Source organism: Myotis daubentonii, chromosome X (genome assembly GCF_963259705.1).
Source record: "Myotis daubentonii chromosome X, mMyoDau2.1, whole genome shotgun sequence".
Taxonomy (NCBI): Eukaryota; Metazoa; Chordata; class Mammalia; order Chiroptera; family Vespertilionidae; genus Myotis; species Myotis daubentonii.
Window position 1 is genome coordinate 36887167 of NC_081861.1, and position 18840 is coordinate 36906006.

The 18840-nt window shown below is 39.0% G+C and overlaps 1 protein-coding gene and 1 non-coding gene across 2 annotated transcripts in view; one reads left to right on the forward strand and one right to left on the reverse strand.

Moving 5' to 3' along the window:
• The window catches only part of LOC132225065 (glutamate receptor 3-like), a 347385-nt gene that overhangs the window by 99730 nt on the left and 228815 nt on the right, over positions 1-18840 (reverse strand). Inside the window, 3 exon segments of the mRNA XM_059680281.1 lie at positions 2213-2334; positions 2337-2379; positions 6733-6894. Of these exon segments, the coding sequence (XP_059536264.1) occupies positions 2213-2334; positions 2337-2379; positions 6733-6894 (327 nt within the window).
• On the forward strand, positions 7768-7949 carry LOC132225469 (U2 spliceosomal RNA). Its single transcript, XR_009450953.1, has one exon. It is a non-coding gene; the product is annotated as a U2 spliceosomal RNA (small nuclear RNA).

Genomic DNA, 18840 nt, shown 5'->3' on the forward strand with positions numbered 1-18840 from the left:
TTTTCTGTGTTCTCAGCTCAAATGGGGTAGAGCAGGTGCCCAGTAAATGTTTACTGAACAAGTGGACAAATCTCAATGACTTAACATTGTGACATATTTCAGTAGACTGGGCTTAGGCAGATCTTTTTACTATGTCAATTGTGAGGAGAATGATTACGCAATTTGCAAGTGGCTTTAAGTTCTTTAAAAGCATTTGGTTACACATTAACTATTTAAATGTGAGCTCCCCTCATCTTATTTCATGTTTGCATACTAACTTGGAGCCTGATACATGGTTGTTAGTGCTCAATAAATATTTACTGAATGAATAGTGTGCTTATTTATTCACTGAAACAGGCCCCAGGGGAACCTCTATCAAGCAATGCTTTTACCAGATTTCTGTGAAGGAAGTGACTGATTTATTGAGCAACAACTATGCACTAGTCACAATGAGGGATGTTTTTATATCACACATTCTCACTTTTAATTAACCCAAATAAAATGAGATTTCTTTTAATACAATAAAACCTTTTAGTATTTCAGATCATTCTCCCTTGAAGTCCCTCTGAATAGTGGAGTTTTACTGAGCATTTATCACCAGGGATCATCCACTATTGAAAAAGGTTGATACTTTCCAGCCTCTGGAGAAATAGGAAGAGGCTGGCCTATAGAAAGAGATAATCAAAGAGAGCCAGCTAGACAAATTCTTTTGGTTGAGTGTTTGATCATTAGGGCCTGGGGAGAAAGGTTACTCACCTTGCTTATAGCTTGAACTTTATCAGTGAGTTAGACATGTAGGAATTATTTGTGCAATAGTATAATTAATCTTTTTTTATTAATCAAGTTAATTTCTTGTTCTTCATTCTGGTAGCCTGTTTTCTATTTGGGTTATGTAGCTGTTTGTGTCATAAGTGGGGAGTCAATTGGAGATGCTGGAACTTGCCCCTTGAGGTTTCGTTGCTGAAAATTCCTTTTGATTCACTCTGAGTTTTATATTTCACTCATCATTATGTTTCACCTGACAATACAAATCTTGTAACTGCTACGAAGGTTGAATTTAATTAACTGCTCTTCAGAATTGTGCTATGCTACCTCCATAAAATGACACTTAGGGCATTTGTTAGGGAACTGACATAATGACATAAAAATATGCATGATGAAAGAATGAGTCATATCTCTTTCTTGGAGAAAGACACAGGGGCTACTAACCCCTTTTGATTGAATGCTTCCAACTTGGCAAACTTAAGGCAGCAGTGAGAGCCAACTACACAAAATTATGTGTTATGAGGCCATTATAAAATCTTTGTTGCTGGGTTGTGCACAGAATTATCCAACCATTGCCTATCTCTTTGTTTATTTGGATGTCTCAAACATCAAGACAATTAAGTAGAAATAAGAAAGTCTTGTACTCTCAAAGGCTCATTTTAATGCATGTAGGCACATGTATCATAAATCAAAATATTCAGAGAAGAGCTCTTACTTGGAAAACTGCAATGAGTGGGTGATACTGGTCCTAGTGTAAATAATGGAATCTGTTCAAAGAACACTGCTTGAAGCCTTAAATGACCTCCTACCCTGTACATACCAAAAACAAGTGACCTATTTGACTGTCTATCCATTGATTTCTTGTATTTTTATTTAGTCGTTTTTTGAGGGCGGGGGGGTGGGGCATTGGGGAAAGCCTCTTAAGTAGTCCTGGAAATGGATCATATTCCTGTGTTTCACCATGTAGAATAGTATAAATCTTCTTTTGGCAACAGAAATACTATCACACTGATGTAGTCCAAAGTCCATCCAGGGTAAACATTTGTCTGATGAGATAGAGGATGTTGTCTTTTGCAATGGTGCACCTTGAAGGTAGGAGCTTCATATAAAATATCTCAGTTCTCCTCAGTAACATATTTCTGGAAAGTTTGATATATTTGAAGTCATTTATAATGCCAGCCCACAACTTTTGACAGTACTGAGTTTTGATTTAATACCTATGGTGTGGCACAGAACTAAATATTCATTTGTCCCAAATTTACCATTTTTCAAGCTAAAGGGAGGAACTTCTAGTTTTGGATTTCTAGATTTTGATGAACAAATATAAATGCTTAGCTTCTGCACACTCTGACATTCTATAGACTCTGATCCTATTCCTGTTAGTATGTATTTTCTCAAGATTGAGGTCTCATTTTTCGTGTGTGTCTTTATAAGTTTCCCCACCCCAATAATCTTTTGTGGTCATTACCATTTTCAGAGCTCTCTCGATATCAATTCCTTGACTCCAGGGCACAGCAGGATTTGCTAAGCAGTCTCCAGCACTGCCTCTCCGGGACACATCCACTCGCTGCCTCCTCAGATAGCGGAAAGCTCTGCTATGACTAATATTGCATCGTGTGTCAACGCAGATGTATACTGAAATGGATGCATAGAAAACAAGATACCATTGACAAATGATGCCCTTGAAACTTGACTTCTTTCTTATCATTTTTATTCATACATACCTCTTGCTTTACAAAGTCACCCTTTTAATTATTTGAATCAAGAGATCTCTCTGGACAAGGCCGACTTTGATTCATTCTAGAATAATGTTTTCCTACCTCACGTGTGCAACATGTTAAGATTACTAGATCGTATGGCTCCAGGGAATCTTTCTCTTGTTCTCAATACAGTGTTTCATATTGAGTGAGTGACTACTAAAAGGTTACATCCTTTAAAAAAAAAGAAAAACATGTTAAGTTAAAGGATAGTGTATGTAGAATGGAGAGGAAACAGCATACCCTAAAGCAAGACTGGGTTATTGCTATTTCTAATAGAATTTCAGATCTGGTGTTTACTTAGGGAAAAATGAAAATAGCTAAGTTAGACAGCTTGAAATTAATTTGGAGGGAAACATTAATCATTTCTGTCTGGACCACATTTCTGGTGAACTAGGACCCCTGGCCAGCAATAAATCAGTTTTTGTTTCCTGGGGGGAGCAAAAACTAAGGCTGGTTTTTGATTGTAGAAAATTACAATTGTTACTGAGTTTTAAATCTGATAACATTGATAATTCACAGGCAATAATGCATGATGCTACCTCTTTCAGGCAAGAACCCTTACTTTCTATTCCTTGGATATAATGGTATGCATCTATTGTAATTGAGGCCAGTTACTTAAAACAAGGGATTGGATTATCTGCGATTTGACATGGTGGATAAATGAACCAACATTTGATTACAATAAGCTGGCCCCTGTTTTGTAGAGGGTGACAAATACTGGTAGAATATATAATTCTGTTAATTTTTTACAAAAATGAAACAAAATGTTCTAGGGGGTGTTGTATTATATATAGTACATCCAAATACAATTGGGAGTGAATTCATTGTCATCTTTACAACTATCAATTTACTTTTCTGACTTTTTCATGTCACTGTTCTTTCTGGAGCAAAACATCAAGTATGACTATAATAGGGGGCATATGTTCTTTTCATGAAAAAAAAAGAGATCTTTATGTCTGCCCATCTTAGCACTCCATAAAGCCAACATGGTGGTGGTTTTACCCCAGCTGCCTTTCCAAGCCATGCCAGAAGAGCTATTTAATATTCTACTGTTTCAGCTTCTACTTACCAATGTGTGAGCATGTAAAAAAAGCCCCCGGAGGAAACATTCATAACATATAGAATAAATTAGGCATCAGGGTTTTAATCTCTAGATAATTGTATTTCCTAGTAAAAAAATTGCACTATATATATATATATATATATATATATATATATATATATATATATATATATAATTCTGAGAGGAAGGAAGAGGGAGAGAGAGATAGAAACATCAATGATGAGAGAGACTCATTGATTGGTTGTCTTCTGCATGCCCCACAATGGGGATCGAGCCCACAATCCAGGCATCTGCCCTGACCAGGAATCAAACCTCCTGGTTCATAGGTCTACACTCAACCACTGAGCCATGCTGGCCTAGCTGTACATCATTATAATTTTTTTTAAAAAAATTTTTAAATATATATTTTATTGATTTTTTACAGAGAGGGAGGGAGAGGGATAGAGAGTTAGAAACATTGATGAGAGAGAAACATCAATCAGTTGCCTCCTGCACACTCCCTACTGGGTGTGTGACCACAACCAAGGTACATGCCCTTGATCGGAATCAAACCTGGGACCCTTCAGTCCGCAGGCCGACGCTCTATCCACTGTGCCAAACTGGTTAGGGCTGTACATCATTTTTTAAAAGTGGGCTTTTGTCTGATTGATATAGAGAAAGGTTTCTTAATGACTAATACTAAGCAAAAGTAATATGAAAGTTATAGCCATCTATTTAAATATTCCATTATCTTAAGTAATTTGAAGAGTTTTACATGTAAGCCTTAACGGGTTTTTTCAGCAGGTTTGAAGAACTTTACATTATACATACCAGAGCTGAGATTGCTTTCCTTTTCTTTTGTACAACTTCTAGAACTTCTGAAGAGGCATAAATTACTCTGTAGTAGGCTTTTCATACTTTTACCCTGGTCCACTTTTTTGTGTACCTGACACATTTTAGGTACCCCCTTAAATATTGAATAAATAAAAATTTCTTCTCTATTACCTGCTAAATATAAGGATGGTAAAGCAGCGCATAGGCAGTTTTATGAAAACCTAAATTTGTATGAGCTCGCCTGAATGTAGTGGATGGATTTTGTACATAGAAAATATTTGAATCATTAGGGAAATGCAAATTAAAACCACAATGAGATATAACCTCATACCTGTTAGAATGGTATTATAGAAAAGACAAAAATAACATGTGTTGGCAAGGATGTGGAGAAAAGGTAACCCTTGTGCATTGTTGGTGTGAACATAAACTGGTACAGTCATTATGGAAAATAGTATGGAGTTTCCTCAGGAAATTAAAAATAGAACTACCATATGAACCAGCAATTCCATTTCTGAAATATTATTGACTCATAAAAAAGAAGGAAATCCTGCTATTTACAACAACATGAGTGCACCTTGAGGATCTATGCTAAGTGAAATAAGTTAGACAATGACAAATACTGTATGATCTTATTTATATGTGGAATCTAAAAAAATCTGAACTCATAAAAATAGAGAACAGATGGGTGGTTGCCAGAGGTGGGGGTGGGGGTGGATGAGGGAACTTAGTGGAAGTGGTCAAAGGGTACAAACTTCCACTTATGAGATAAATAAGTCCTGGGGATGTAATGCATGGCATGGTGACTGTACTGTATTGTATTTTTGTAAGTTGCTAAAGGAGTAATCTTAAAAGTTCACATTATAAGAAAAGAATTGTAACTATGGTGGTGATAGATGTTAACTAAATTTAAGGTGGTTGGTAATCATTTAATAATATACACGTATAGAAAATGATTATGTTGTATACCTAAAACTAAAATGTTATATGCCAATAATGTCTCAACTAAAAATATAAAATAATTATCTTTAAAAAAATTGACTACAAAGGATTCATCGTAGGGATTGTGACCATATTAACAGAGACATATGAGGACACCTGATTTGACCATGGGACAGAATGTTTTGAAATGGGACTTTCCTATAAAAACATGGCATGTATACTATAATATCTACAGCACAGAATACCACTTAATTAGTGAGTGGATTAAATGAATAAAAATTATGTTTAACTCCAACTTTTCTAGAGCATACCAATTACATAAAGTAAGGTCCTACCAGTATTATGTTCTGATGTGACCCATTCAGGGTGGACCTGCCTTAGTGATACAGAATGTATTTCCTGGTCTGTATCCCCATTTTTCTCCCTCATTCTGTTTTGCCAGGGAGGATTTGAGGATGGGTATCTTGAAATCATGAGAAAGGAAATATGCCCTTCCCCCATCTTTCCTTGTTTAGAGAAGGGTCTTCACTATACTTTGACCCTTTACTTGATCACAGAAATCCCACAGCCATAGTACATATATATTTTCACTATATCAGGAAGGAAGAACTAAGGTTAGTTTCATACTTGAATCAATGCACAGAGGGAATGGTTACTTAAAAAACAAGTTAAAAATAAAAAAAAATACATTTGAAGGATACTTTGTGTAACACGAATAACTTTCCTCTAATTTATCTGTTTTAGTTCCCTATTTTTAAATAATAGAATTTCTAGCCTAGGGGAACACATATGAAAAATGTACACTGTAAAAAAAAAGAAAGAAAAATGTACACTGTAAGCATAGCTTTCTACTTTTAATATTCTTGATTTCATAAAAATGAGCAACTTAGGTAATCTAATTATTTTTTAAGATACTTTTTTTGCAGGCAGGAAAACATTTCCGTTCAATATATGTATAGGCAACACATACTCTGTATTAGAGGCTAACTCACTTGAGTGTGCTGAAATTCATGAAACTTATTAACACAAAACAATCACATAAATAATGTAAAATCTAATTTTCTGTTTCAGATTATCAATCTTCCTTAGCTATTCCCACAGCTCCAAACTTTTGTCCGACTCCGGTTCTTATTACATTTTAAATTGTTATGAGCATATTATAAATGAAATTCATTACAAAATTAAGTTAACATTCTCCAACACTGGGTTTTAAAAAGACCTACTTTTTGATTGTATTTTTATTTGGGAGTTTAGTTTTCAAATGCAGCAGCATGACCTGCGGTTGTGTTTTAGCATCCTTAAAACACTTTGAGGGAAGACCACTTGATCACAGGATGGCTGTAAATGTATAAAGACCATACTGAGATGCTTTGAAAAGCTGGCCTAAGGTGTCTACATTCTATGGTACATTACCTTTAGTGGTGCATTCTTGGCTTCAGGGAATTCCCTTTCATCCAGCCTCACCCAGCGCTGTATGAACTGCTGAACCATAGGGTTTTCATTGTTGACAATCTGGAATCCTGTAATGTTAGCTCCTCCATGCATGACTCTTTCTAGCAAAATGTCGGTAAAACCCTAAAAAGAGATAGAAAAGAATCATGATTATAGGACGTTGAGTTTTTATGTACAGTGTCTGTTGATTAGAATGTGAAGGGGGGAAATGAAAGTTCCTTCTCTAGGGTCACTCTTTAATATAACAATGAAGAAAACCCTGGACACAGTGTTATATGCCAATTATATCTCAATAAAAACAACAATGACAAACAAAAAACAGAAAACCCTGGATATGGACTAATTCTTAAGGTACTATGTCTCTGAAACTACAAGCATTCTGGAGACGATATGCATTCTTTCGTTTTAGTGACTGTGTGTTTATTTAGTGTAGCTGTGCCAAGGACACACATATGTGCCAACTTCAAGAAGATGTTTTGATTTGTTTAATTTACCTGTATAATTAGGGTTTCTTTATTGAGTACATATACAATGCTTCATGTAACTGGACAATATTGAAAAAGTTTGACCCCAACTAGAGGAATGAAATATTTTCTTCAGCTTAACATGCCAAACACAGAAGATTGCTTTAGATTCTAATGAGGAGTACTTTCAACATTTGTGACATAGAAATACCAAAGAGGAAAACTGATTGTTTGGTTGTATATGATGGTACAAACCCCAAGGTATGTCTCACAGGTGTGTATAAATGAGTCTTTTTTTTTTAATCTTAGAATTTATATATATATTTTTATTTTTCCTTTATTTTTATTTTTATTTTTTTATTGCTTAAAGTATTACAAAGAGTATTACATATGTCTCCTCCCCCCCCCCCGCCCTTGACAATCCCCTGGCCTCCCCTACACCCCCAGTGTCTTATGTCCATTGGTTATGCTTATATGCATGCATACAAGTCCTTCGGTTGATCTCTTACCCACCCCCTCCTGCCCTCCCACCCTCGCTTCTAAGCCTTTTGGCTAAGATCAAGTGTAGTATCTGTTCTTATCAGTTTAATATAAATGAGTCTTGACATCTACTTCACAGCACCCACCATTTTCTTCTCTTGCTTTGGCTACAGTCTGGTGTCTCTGCTACCTCAGCCTCCTGATGGAATCTCTTCAGGTTCACATCAAGCCATCTACACCTGGGCACCACCAGTTCTACTGGGCATTGCTATTTTCTAGGACTCCTCTCCCAGGAATTGCACTATTTTTGCCGGATACCTGTCTCTTGCTAATTACTGCTGATGCATTTGAGTCCTCAATGGGCTGAAGCCAACATTTATATTCGTAAAGAAATGAGGAAAACTCTTCCTCCCTTCTTTAGATTCTCCTTCCCAACATTTTAGTATAAGGTTTTCAAATATACAGAAAAGTTGAAAGAACAGTACAGTGAACATCCATATAGTTACTTCTCATATTTTACAATTAGTATTTTTCTATTTATTTATCAATCCATTTCATGTTTTGGATGCATTTCAAAGTAAGTTGTAGACATTTCTTTCTTTCTTGATTTTTTTTTTTTTTTGCTTTTAAAATTTTTTTTTATCTTTTTTAGGAGGAAAAATCTAGCTTGCAAGAAGAGTATGCAAACTTAGCAGTTAACTGAAATTAAAGTTGTTCTAAGGGTCTCTTAACCCCAGTCATAACCATCTTGTAATATTTTTTTGCTTTTTATAAAATTTAATAGTTATTAATCACAATTCATCAATTTACCTGTGCCAATTTTGCATTTTCTTATATTTATAGTTTTATATTAAACTAGGGGCCTGGTGCACGAAATTCGTGCACTGGGTGTGTGTGTGGGGGAGTGTCCCTCAGCCCAGCCTGCCCCCTCTCACATACTAGGAGCCCTCAGGCGTTGACCCCCATCACCCTCCAATCACAGGATCGGCCCCTTGCCTAGGCCTGACGCCTCTGGCTGAGGCGTCCGGCTCGGGCAGTGGGGACCTGCAGCTGCAGCGGCCCCATGATCGTGGGCTTCGCTTTAGGCCCAGGCAAGGGACCCCTAGCTCCTGGGACTGCCAGCTTCGACCGTGCCCAGCTCCCATCGCTGGCTCCACCCCTACTTCCTGCTATCACTGGCCAGGGCGGAAAAGGCACCTGATTCTCCGATCATGGCTGGGGGGCAGGGCATAGGCGGCCCCAGGGCCGCCTTTGCCCTGCCCCCCAGCTCTTAGCTCCCCCCTGGGTTTCCGATCACTGTCAGTGGCAGGGGGCTTCTTCCTGCTTTCCCTTTCGCCTCCCTGCATTGTGCCTACATCTGCAAATTAACCGCCATCTTGTTGGCAGTTAACTGCCAATCTTAGTTGGCAGTTAATTTGCATATAGCCCTGATTAGCCAATGAAAAGGGTATCGTCGTACGCCAATTACCATTTTTCTCTTTTATTAGTGTTGATCATTTCTCATATCCAGAAGTCAGATATTTTCTTTTTTTTTTAGGATTGTTATATTTTTATTCCATTTATTTTTCTTTCAATTACAGTTGACATACAATGTTATGTTAGTTTCAGGTGTACAACATAGTGATTAGATGCATTATCTCATTTAATCTTTTTCTAAAATTGCTTTTTGATTAAGGTATTACATATGTGTCCTTTCCCCCCTATGTAAACATTTCTTTACTTCACAGCAAAAAACTTCTGCACACTGATCATTAACTAGAATTCAATGTTTGTTTGCAGTTTCCTCCCTCCCTTCCTTCCTTCCTTCTCTTTTTTCTTCTTTGTTGAGTAAAAATTACATTCAACAAAATGCGTATATATATATATATATATATATATATATATATATATATATATATATATATATATATATGTATTTACATTTTCAGTTACAGTTTATATACAATACTAGAGGGCCAGTGCATGAAATTCGTGCACTTGGGGTGGGGGAGGTCCCTTAGCCTGGCCTGCACCCTCTCACAATCTGGGAGCCTTTAGGGGATGTCCGACTCCTGACAGGGAGTGGGCCTAAGGCTAAGCCATCAGTCGGAGATCTTTAGTGCAGCTGCGGAGGCAGGAGAGGCTCCTGCCACTGCCGCTGCGCTCACCAGCCATGAGCCTGGCTTCTGGCTGAGCAGCACTCCCCCTGTGGGAGTGCACTGACCACCAGGGGGCAGCTCCTGCGTTGAACATCTGCCCCCTGGTGGTCAGTGTGTGTCATAGCAACTGGTCTTTCCACTGTTTGGTTGATTTGCACATTAGCCTTTTATTATACAGTAGGTCCTCGGGTTACGTCAGCAATCAGTTTCTATGGTGCAACGTAACGCGATTTTTGCCATAAGTCAGAACCCACCTAAATAAGCACCTACGTCACTCACATGGAGCACATATGCAGCAGTAATGAAGTGAAACAGTAAAAAAAAATTTAGAAGAAAGATAATTCCTGACCGTTACTTGTGGTAAATAAATAATAAAATACATAAAGCACATATGTACATACATCGAAATTATGGACTTTTTTTTTATAAATACTGTAAATGGGAGATGGCGATGCAACCATGAAATGACATACGTTGAGTCCAATGTAATCTGAAGACTGCCCGTATAGGATTATATTACTTTCAGGTGTACAACATAGTGGATCAACATTTATATGACTTACAAAGTAATCCCCTTGATAAGTCTAGTACCCACCCAGCACCATACATAATTATTATACTGTTATTGGCTATATTCCCTAAGCTGTACTTTACACCCCTGTGACTATTTTGTAACTGCTAATTTGTGTTTCTTAATCTCTTCCCCTTTATCATCCATCCCCTCAACCTACAACCTCATCTGGAGACCATCAATTTGTATTCTCTAGCTACGAGTTTGTTTTGTTTGTTTATTTTGTTTTTAAAATTCCCCCTGTAAGTGAAATAATATGGTATTTATCTTTCTTTTTTGACTTATTTCACTTTGCATAATGTCCTCTAGGTCCATCCATGTTGTTGCAAATGGCAAGATTTCACTTTTTGTTATGAATGAGTAATATACCATTGTACATATGTACCAAATCTTCTTTATCCATTTGTCTATTGATGGTCACTTAGGTTACTTCCATATCTTGGCTATTGTAAATAATGCTGCAATGAATATAAGGATGCGTATTTTTTTTTCAAATTAGGGTTTTGGATTTCTTCAGACATATATCCAGAAGTGGAATATTTGGGTCATATGGTAGTTCTATTTTTTGAGGAACCTCCACACTGTTTTACATAGTGGCTGCACCAATATACAATCCTACCAACAGTGCATGAGGGTTCTCTTTTCTCCAAATTATTGCCAACACTGTTGTTTGTTAGGTTTATTGATAATAGCCAGTCTGACAGGTGCGAGTTATATCTCTTTGTGGGAAATGAAAATCAAAACCACAATGAGATATCACTTGCCCCCTGTATTTTAAAGAATATATTCTTTTATTGATTTCAGAGAGGAAGGGAGAAGGAAAGAGATAGAAACATCAATGATGAAAGTGAATCATTGATTGACTGCCTCCTGCTCACCCCCGACTGAGGATCGAGCCTGCAACCTGGCAATATGCCCTGACTGGGAATCAAACTGTGAACTCCTAGTTCATAGGTTGACACTCAACCACTGAGACACACTGGCTGTCATCCTCTTCTATCCCCCGAGTCTTAAATGTACCATTCAATGAATTTTGATAAATGTATATATCCATATTGCTAATAATTCCTGTTAGTTCTCTAACGTTTTCTTTTTTGCTTTATAAGTTTTTATTGAAGTATAATAATCATATAGAAAAGTGTATCTATCTTTAAGTATATAACCTGATAAATTTTTACAAACTGAACACATGAATGTAACTAATATACAGGACCCCCCCCCCATCTTGTGTACTTCTCTAGTCACCACCCCTACCTCTGTTTCTTTTAATTTTACATTTCTTTAACATGGGCAACAAGGTAGTCTTAGAAACCATTTTAGCAAAATAGCTTTTTCAGTTATTACTTACAGCTCGCTTCTTCTTCCTTTTACAAGTGGGATATGAGTCAATAGAGACTGGGAAAAGCCAAATATTTTGCATCACTGAGAGTCATAACTCCTTTCAGATAATCACAAAGTATTTGTAAAATTAATATTAACTTGTTAGGATGAGTTTTCTTCCAAAGGCTTCCTTCATGAAAGAAACTAAGACTCAGTGTTTTCTCCCATTTCTTCCCCCTGCACTGTAATCAGTAGAGAGGCTTGCTTGTGTATGAAACCTACCGCAGGCTCTAGTGGGGGCTTAAGCCTCTTACCCAACTCCTCACTCCTACCCTCTAAACATATTTATACTAATAAAAGGGTAATATGCTAATTAGACTGGTTATCTTCCAGACATCCTTCCAGACAAAACCACGGTGGCAGGGGCCAAGGCAGAGGTGGTTAGGGGTGATCAGGCTGGCAGGGGAGGGAAGTTAGGGGTGATCAGGCCAGCAGGGGAGCAGTTAGGGGCATCAGGCCAACAGGCAGAGGCAGTTAGGGGCAATCAGGCAGGCAGGCAGGAGAGCTGTTTGGAGCCAGCAGTCTTGGATTGCGAGAGGGATGTCTGACTGCAAGATCAGGCCTAAACCAGCAGTCAGACATCCCCTGAGGGGTCCTAGATTGGAGAGGGTGCAGGCTAGGCTGAGGGACCCCCCACCCCCTGTGTACGAATTTCATGCACCTGGCCTCTAGTATACAAATAAAGAGCCAAGGACAAAACTTTAGCAAATGTCGTTAATTAATTTACTGTGCCAAACCATATTTGTCAATTAACAAGTATTTATAAAAAACATTGACCAACTTCCCACCTCCTTGCTGGTGAGGGTAAAGAGGGCTCTCTGGTGCTCTCCCACATCTTAAGAGCCTGGGCTGGAAAAGTGGAGCTCCCTTCCTTGAAAGAAAGGAGCTAAGAATGCTCTGCCACCATCCTGGTCTCCAAAGTTAACCGCCACAGCATGTACTAGGATGCACTATCTCTTGTGTCTCTTACACTTTGATAAACATCTCACCCCTGTTTACCTAATAGAGTAAGTTAAAATGACAATGGAGAATTAGTTAAAGGGAGGGAGATAAAATATCTCAGAAATCTCACATCTTCCTTACAGCGTAAGATCCAGCACTTCTGTCTGTTTACACACCATGCCACACCTTTTCAGAAAGGTTTTCCCTCACTGTCCTTCTCTTGGTGGAGTTACTAAAAGGAAGGGTCCAACTCGAGTTCACCTTACCAATCACCTCAATTTACTCTCAGGAGGCTTCACTCTACCACATAAGCCCCACATATTCCCACTTGGGTGTCTTCCTCTCCAACAAACATTGAATTTAGAAATATCTTCATAGGCATGCTCTGCACCCATCTTTCTACCACACATAAACCATACTACTGAATACCTAGAAGTTTTTCAGTCAACCAATGTTTATGACAAATATACCTGGAAATGAGTTCTGGCACACCTCAGACTGGAATCAACCTGGCTGTTCTTGGGGGATGAAATGTGTCCATAGCAGCACAAATCAAGCCAGGGGAAGATCGCCTCAGACTATTCTTCTGCAAGGCAAGACCTACACGTCACTAGCTGCTACTGACTGCCATGAAGGCTTATCTGTCTATACGGGCAGAAAGCACTAACATAGCCTCATGGACAAAATGGAGAGAGCAGAAGTGTAGTAGAAAAAAGAAATGAGATAACATGTATTTAGGACGATGAAAAGAGAGACTTGTTGCTAAAGGGCAAGAGTTGGCTGGCTTCTGGTCCTTCTTTTCCCTCTGGCCCATTTGTGAACATTTTGCTTGTTTGTAATGTAATCAAATTTTATGGCTTAAATATTGTCCCGGTGCCCAGCATTTAATGCAGCAAACCACAGGCCTCAAGATTGAGATAATCAAGACTGGATTCTCCCCCAAACTCTGAAAAAAACTAATGCAGCAAAGCTGACCAAGAAACATTAAAGGAAGTAGAAGAGGAAGAGAGGGAAGAGGTGAGCAGTAGAAAGGGGGATACAAAAAGAGTTGTTTCTGCTAATAGGAGGGAGTTTGTTAACTCTTCATCATCCTTCTATTTATGATATCTTGAAAAAGAATTTTATTTTTGTATCAAATATCAAATACTGCTAAATTCCACAGTTCATGCCCCCAATATTGTAAAAATTAAAATTGCTAGATTTCTCTTTTTGAAGTGTTAACACACCAAACTCAGATTTGGATGTAAATGCCAAATATCTCTCAAATCTCTGTAAAAAGACTAACGTAAAAGGAACGACCACAAAGCACATAAAATAGGTAAAAAAATAAAAGGGTGAAGAACGACAGTAGAAAGAAGGAAGTTAGGATAGAGTTGTTAGCTGTGGAGCAAAAACTGTCTGCCTCTTAGTCTTCCTTCTGCCTCTGTTCTATTGTTTTAAAACATGTTTTTTTTTTTTCACATATTGGTATATTCTGTTGTAGTTGTGGACAAGCATAGTCCATGACATTTTGAAAATTGAAGCCTGAATCTCCCTAAAACCTCAGTAAAAACACTAATTCAGCAAAGCTGACCACCAAACCTTCAATAGGTATGTGATGATATGAGCAATTTGGGAGAAAAAGGACAAATGGTAGGCAGGGTTGTATTAGGGCAAAGGTCTGGCTCTCCTCCTCTGATCCTTGTCTTTAAATCATTATTATTGTTCATATTATATTCCCTCAAAATCTCTTCCTCTTCCTGTATCCCTTCTTTTAATTAATGGCACTTTAGGCTTACTGAGTCACTGGGTGAGGCACAAGCACCTGTATTGAAGCACAAGTAGGTTTGATTATTTTCCTAGCTTCCTAGTTGGTACTCCCTCTTTCAATTCTTTACTTCTCCAGTTTATTCTTCATATAATAAATTTACCTTCCTAAAACACCAGTTAGTGTATAATATTCCTTTCCTCAAATCATTGCAAGGATTTCCTACTTTCTGTAGTTATATTAACAGCTGAAAATCTTGACTTGGCCTTCAAGATTTCCATTTTCTGTTATCTTATGCTCCCGTGGCCTCATCCATACCATTTCTTTCAATAGACCTCATGTGCTAATCACACCATGCCATTTTTAACCTTTATCTAGAAAGGGCCCATACTTTATCACTTCATCTCACCATCTCTCTTGAAATTTTATTCTTCCAGAATAATTACATTTAGTAAAATAAAGATGAAAAAATTGATATCAAATTTGTTACTGTGATCTCTACCAGGTAGTAAGAGGGCCAATGTGTATCCCTTTTTTTGTGCCCCAATTATTACATAGTGTCTTGAATATTGTTGACTGCCAATGAGCTTTTGTCCTTATTTATTATTACATGCCTTCCTATGCCTTCTGTGTAATAAATATATGCGTATATGCCACAACATCATTGCTAAAAGACTCCAAGGTTCCAAATCCCATACTGTACTAAGTGAAATTTCTGTTGAGCCCATGTTATTTTTATAGGGATTTTAATAGCTAGAAGTGATGATCAGATACTCAATGATATTTGTGTGCTTAGACTAAACTTATCAATTATAGTGTTCCTTACATTTCACCAACTCTCTTTGGTTGCAATGGTTGCTTTTTTAGCTATTACAGTGGTATCTTTTCCTTTGCTTGGCTCATTAAACTATGTGCAGAAGGAGAGATTAAAAGAGATGAGAGACAAAGAACATATGCATGTGTGCTTGACCCATGGCACAAATAGTGTGGTGAAGGCCTGGGGGTGAGTAGGAGGGGTTTAAAGAGAGACAAAGGGGGACATCTGTAATACTTTCAACAATAAAGATAAATTAAAAAATAGAGTAGAAAAAAAAAGAGATGAGAGAAGACAAAGGTTGGAGGCAATCCTACTGCTCACAGTTAGGGTAATTTGAAACTCTACTTTCTCTGTTTTGTTCATCAGTTTATTTTGTTCATTAGATTCCACATATGAGTGAGATCATGTGATACTTATCTTTCTCTGACTGGCTTATTTTGCTTAGCATAATGCTCTCCAGGTCCCTCCATGCTGTCTTAAAGGGCAAGAGATAGATCCAGAGATATAGAAGCATGGAATAGACTGATTAATCTCAGAGGGAATGTGGGGGTGGGAAGAGATTAACCAAAGAACACATATGGATACTAGTGGCCCCGTGCACAAAATTCATGCATGGGGGGGTGTTCCTCAGCCTGGCCTGCACCCTCTCCAATCTGGGACCCCTTGAAGGATGTCCCACTGCCGATTTACAGGGATTGGGCCTAAACTGGCAGTCAGACATCCCTCTCACAATCTGGGTCTGCTGGCTCCTAACTACTCACCTGCCTGCCTGCCTGATTGCCCCAAACTGCCCCCTGCCATCAGCCTGATCACCCCCAACTGCCTCCTGTGCCAGTGTGCTCACCCCCAACTGCCCCCCCCCGCTTGCCCCCAACTGCCCCCCTGCTGGCCTTCTCACTCCAAATTGCCCCCCCCTGCTGTCCTGATCACCTCCAACTGACCCCCACTGATGGCCTGCTTGCCCCCAACTGGCTCCCCTGCTGGTCTGCTTACCCCCAATGGCCCTGCCCCCCATCAGCCTGATCACTCCCAACTGCTCTCCTCTCTTGGCCTCTAACTGCCTCTACCTCAGCCCCACCGCCATGGCTTTGTCCAGAAGAACATCTGGAAGATCTCCTGGAAGGTCTCCTAGTCTAATTAGCATATTACCCTTTTATTAGTATAGATAGAAGCCTGGTGCACAGGTGGGGGCTGGCTGGTTTGCCCTGAAGGGTGTCCCCGATCAGGGTTGGGGTCCTGCTGGGGTGCCTGGCCAGCCTGGGTGAGGGGCTGATGGCTGTTGCAGGCTGGTCATGCCCCTCAGTGGAGACCCTCACTCCATGGGAGTGTGGCCAGCCTGGGTGAGGGGCTGAGGGCTATTTTCAGGCTGCCCACAGCCCCTTCGGGGGGGGCGGATACCTCTGGGGTGCCTGGCCAGCCTAGGTGAAGGGCTGATGACCATTTTCAGGCTGGCCATGCCTCCTGGCAACCCAAGCTCCCAGCCTCTCCTTTTTTTCTTTTTTTTTTTCAGCGCCTCATTGAGCGGAGGCCAGAGCAGGCTGGAAGCAGGTATCTGGGATTTATTTATCTTCTATAATTGAAACTTTGTAGCCTTGAGCAGAGCCCAGGGCCGGCCAGGGCAGGAGGGAAGCTTAGCTTCCTCCACCGCCGGGGGCAACCCAAGCTTTCTGCTCGCTCCAGCTCCGTGGCCGCTGCCATCTTAGTTGGGTTAATTTGCATACTCACTCCTGATTGGCTGGTGGGTGTAGCGGAGTGGTGGAGTGATAGTTAATTTGCATGTTCCTTTTTTATTAGTGTAGATATGCATAACCCATGGACACAGATAATAGTGTGGTGGAGGCCTGGGGGGCAGGTATAGGGTGGATAGGGTCAATGGGGATAAAGGGGGACATCTCTAATACTTTCAACAATAAAGATAAATTAAAAAAAAGGAACTCTACTTTCTCACTTTCTATGTTCTAAGTGCACTTGACTATTTGCCTCTGTGTAACAGTGGTAATATTTGTTGGAAATATGGATATAATCTCCAGAATTTATTCCTTTGAGAGGGAAGCTACTCATATCAATTTATAAGTTCTGCTGTAATTCATTAATTGTATCACTTCTCAATCACATCACATCTGTTTGTTTGATCTAGTGCACTATTGCCCACATCTGAATGCAACTGTATGAAACCAAACATGACCTTTGTGCCTAAGCCATTCACATAGGGCCTTGTAAGCTACCTTTGATTAATTCTTCAAGGCCATCTTTTATAGACATTGGTTGTACAACTAGCATCCAAACACAGATTGTCCCTGATTTGAGAACAGCCACACAACCCAGTCCTCCAAAGATACAGATGACTTTATTATTATCATGTCTCTTTTGATTTATACATACTGCAAATCAGTTTCCTTCTGGCAGTGTGAATAATTGAGAGCTGGAAATAAGCATATTCAAGGCTTACTTTCATAGCATTTATTTTTCAGATATTATGTGGAGATTTCCTTCATATCATACTATTGTTAGAGTGTATTTTGTACAGAGAGGGAAACACACAAGATACATTGAATACATTGAGTGACTTTCATTGAGTTGATGGTAGATTATGGGTGAGAAATGGGAAAGGTGGTTTGCCTATAGGGAAGATAAAAGCAGTAGAATGAGGGTTGGAAGGCTGCCAAGGACAAATATCTATCTCACAATTTGGATGAAGCCTGGCTTTGCCTTTAGTGCCATTGGAATTGTTCATTTGGGTGATGCTTTGATAGGGAAATGCATGGTAATTGTGGTGAGTCAAGTTATCAGGTTGGTAATGAGAGACACAAATCTTCTTCTAGAAGCAGGTTCATCCTCCTGGGAAGGTGTAATATGTAGGGTTGAAGATTGCACCATATAAATTAGCACTTGATTACAAGTTGCTTGTATTATTCACTCACTGTTTTATTCTCTAATCCAATCAGCAAATATACTTTGAAAGCTCTTAAGTGCTATCTGTTGGTACAATGGTGAACCATATCAAACTTGGTCCTTGAACGCATGACACTTTGGTCTGTGAGAGTTATTTGTATGAATATACAAATACTTACAATAAGTGCTATTAGTGAGAAAAATAGCCCCTGATCTCCTTTTTTAAAAATTAACAGCTATACTTAGGTATAATTTAAATACCATAAGATCTATCTATTTGACACTGCTTTAAAGCAAAAATCAGATCATGTCCCTTCTCTGCTTGAAATTCTTAAATAGCCTTCTGTTACTATTGAAGCTAACACTCCTTAAGCAGGCTTACTACAGCCTTACATAAACTAGATCTTGTCACTCACTCTGCTCTAGTCAAAACTGCCTCCTGACAATTCAGAGAAGGTATCAAACTCTTCTTTTGCCCCAGGACCTTGGTACATACTCCTCCCTATGCATTGCATGAACTTTCCCTGATTCTCATATAACTGGATCTTTATCACCATTCAGATCATTGTTTTAAAGTCACCTTTTCTGAAAGGCCTTCTCTGGCCATGCTATGCAGAGTATTGAATCCCTCACACTCT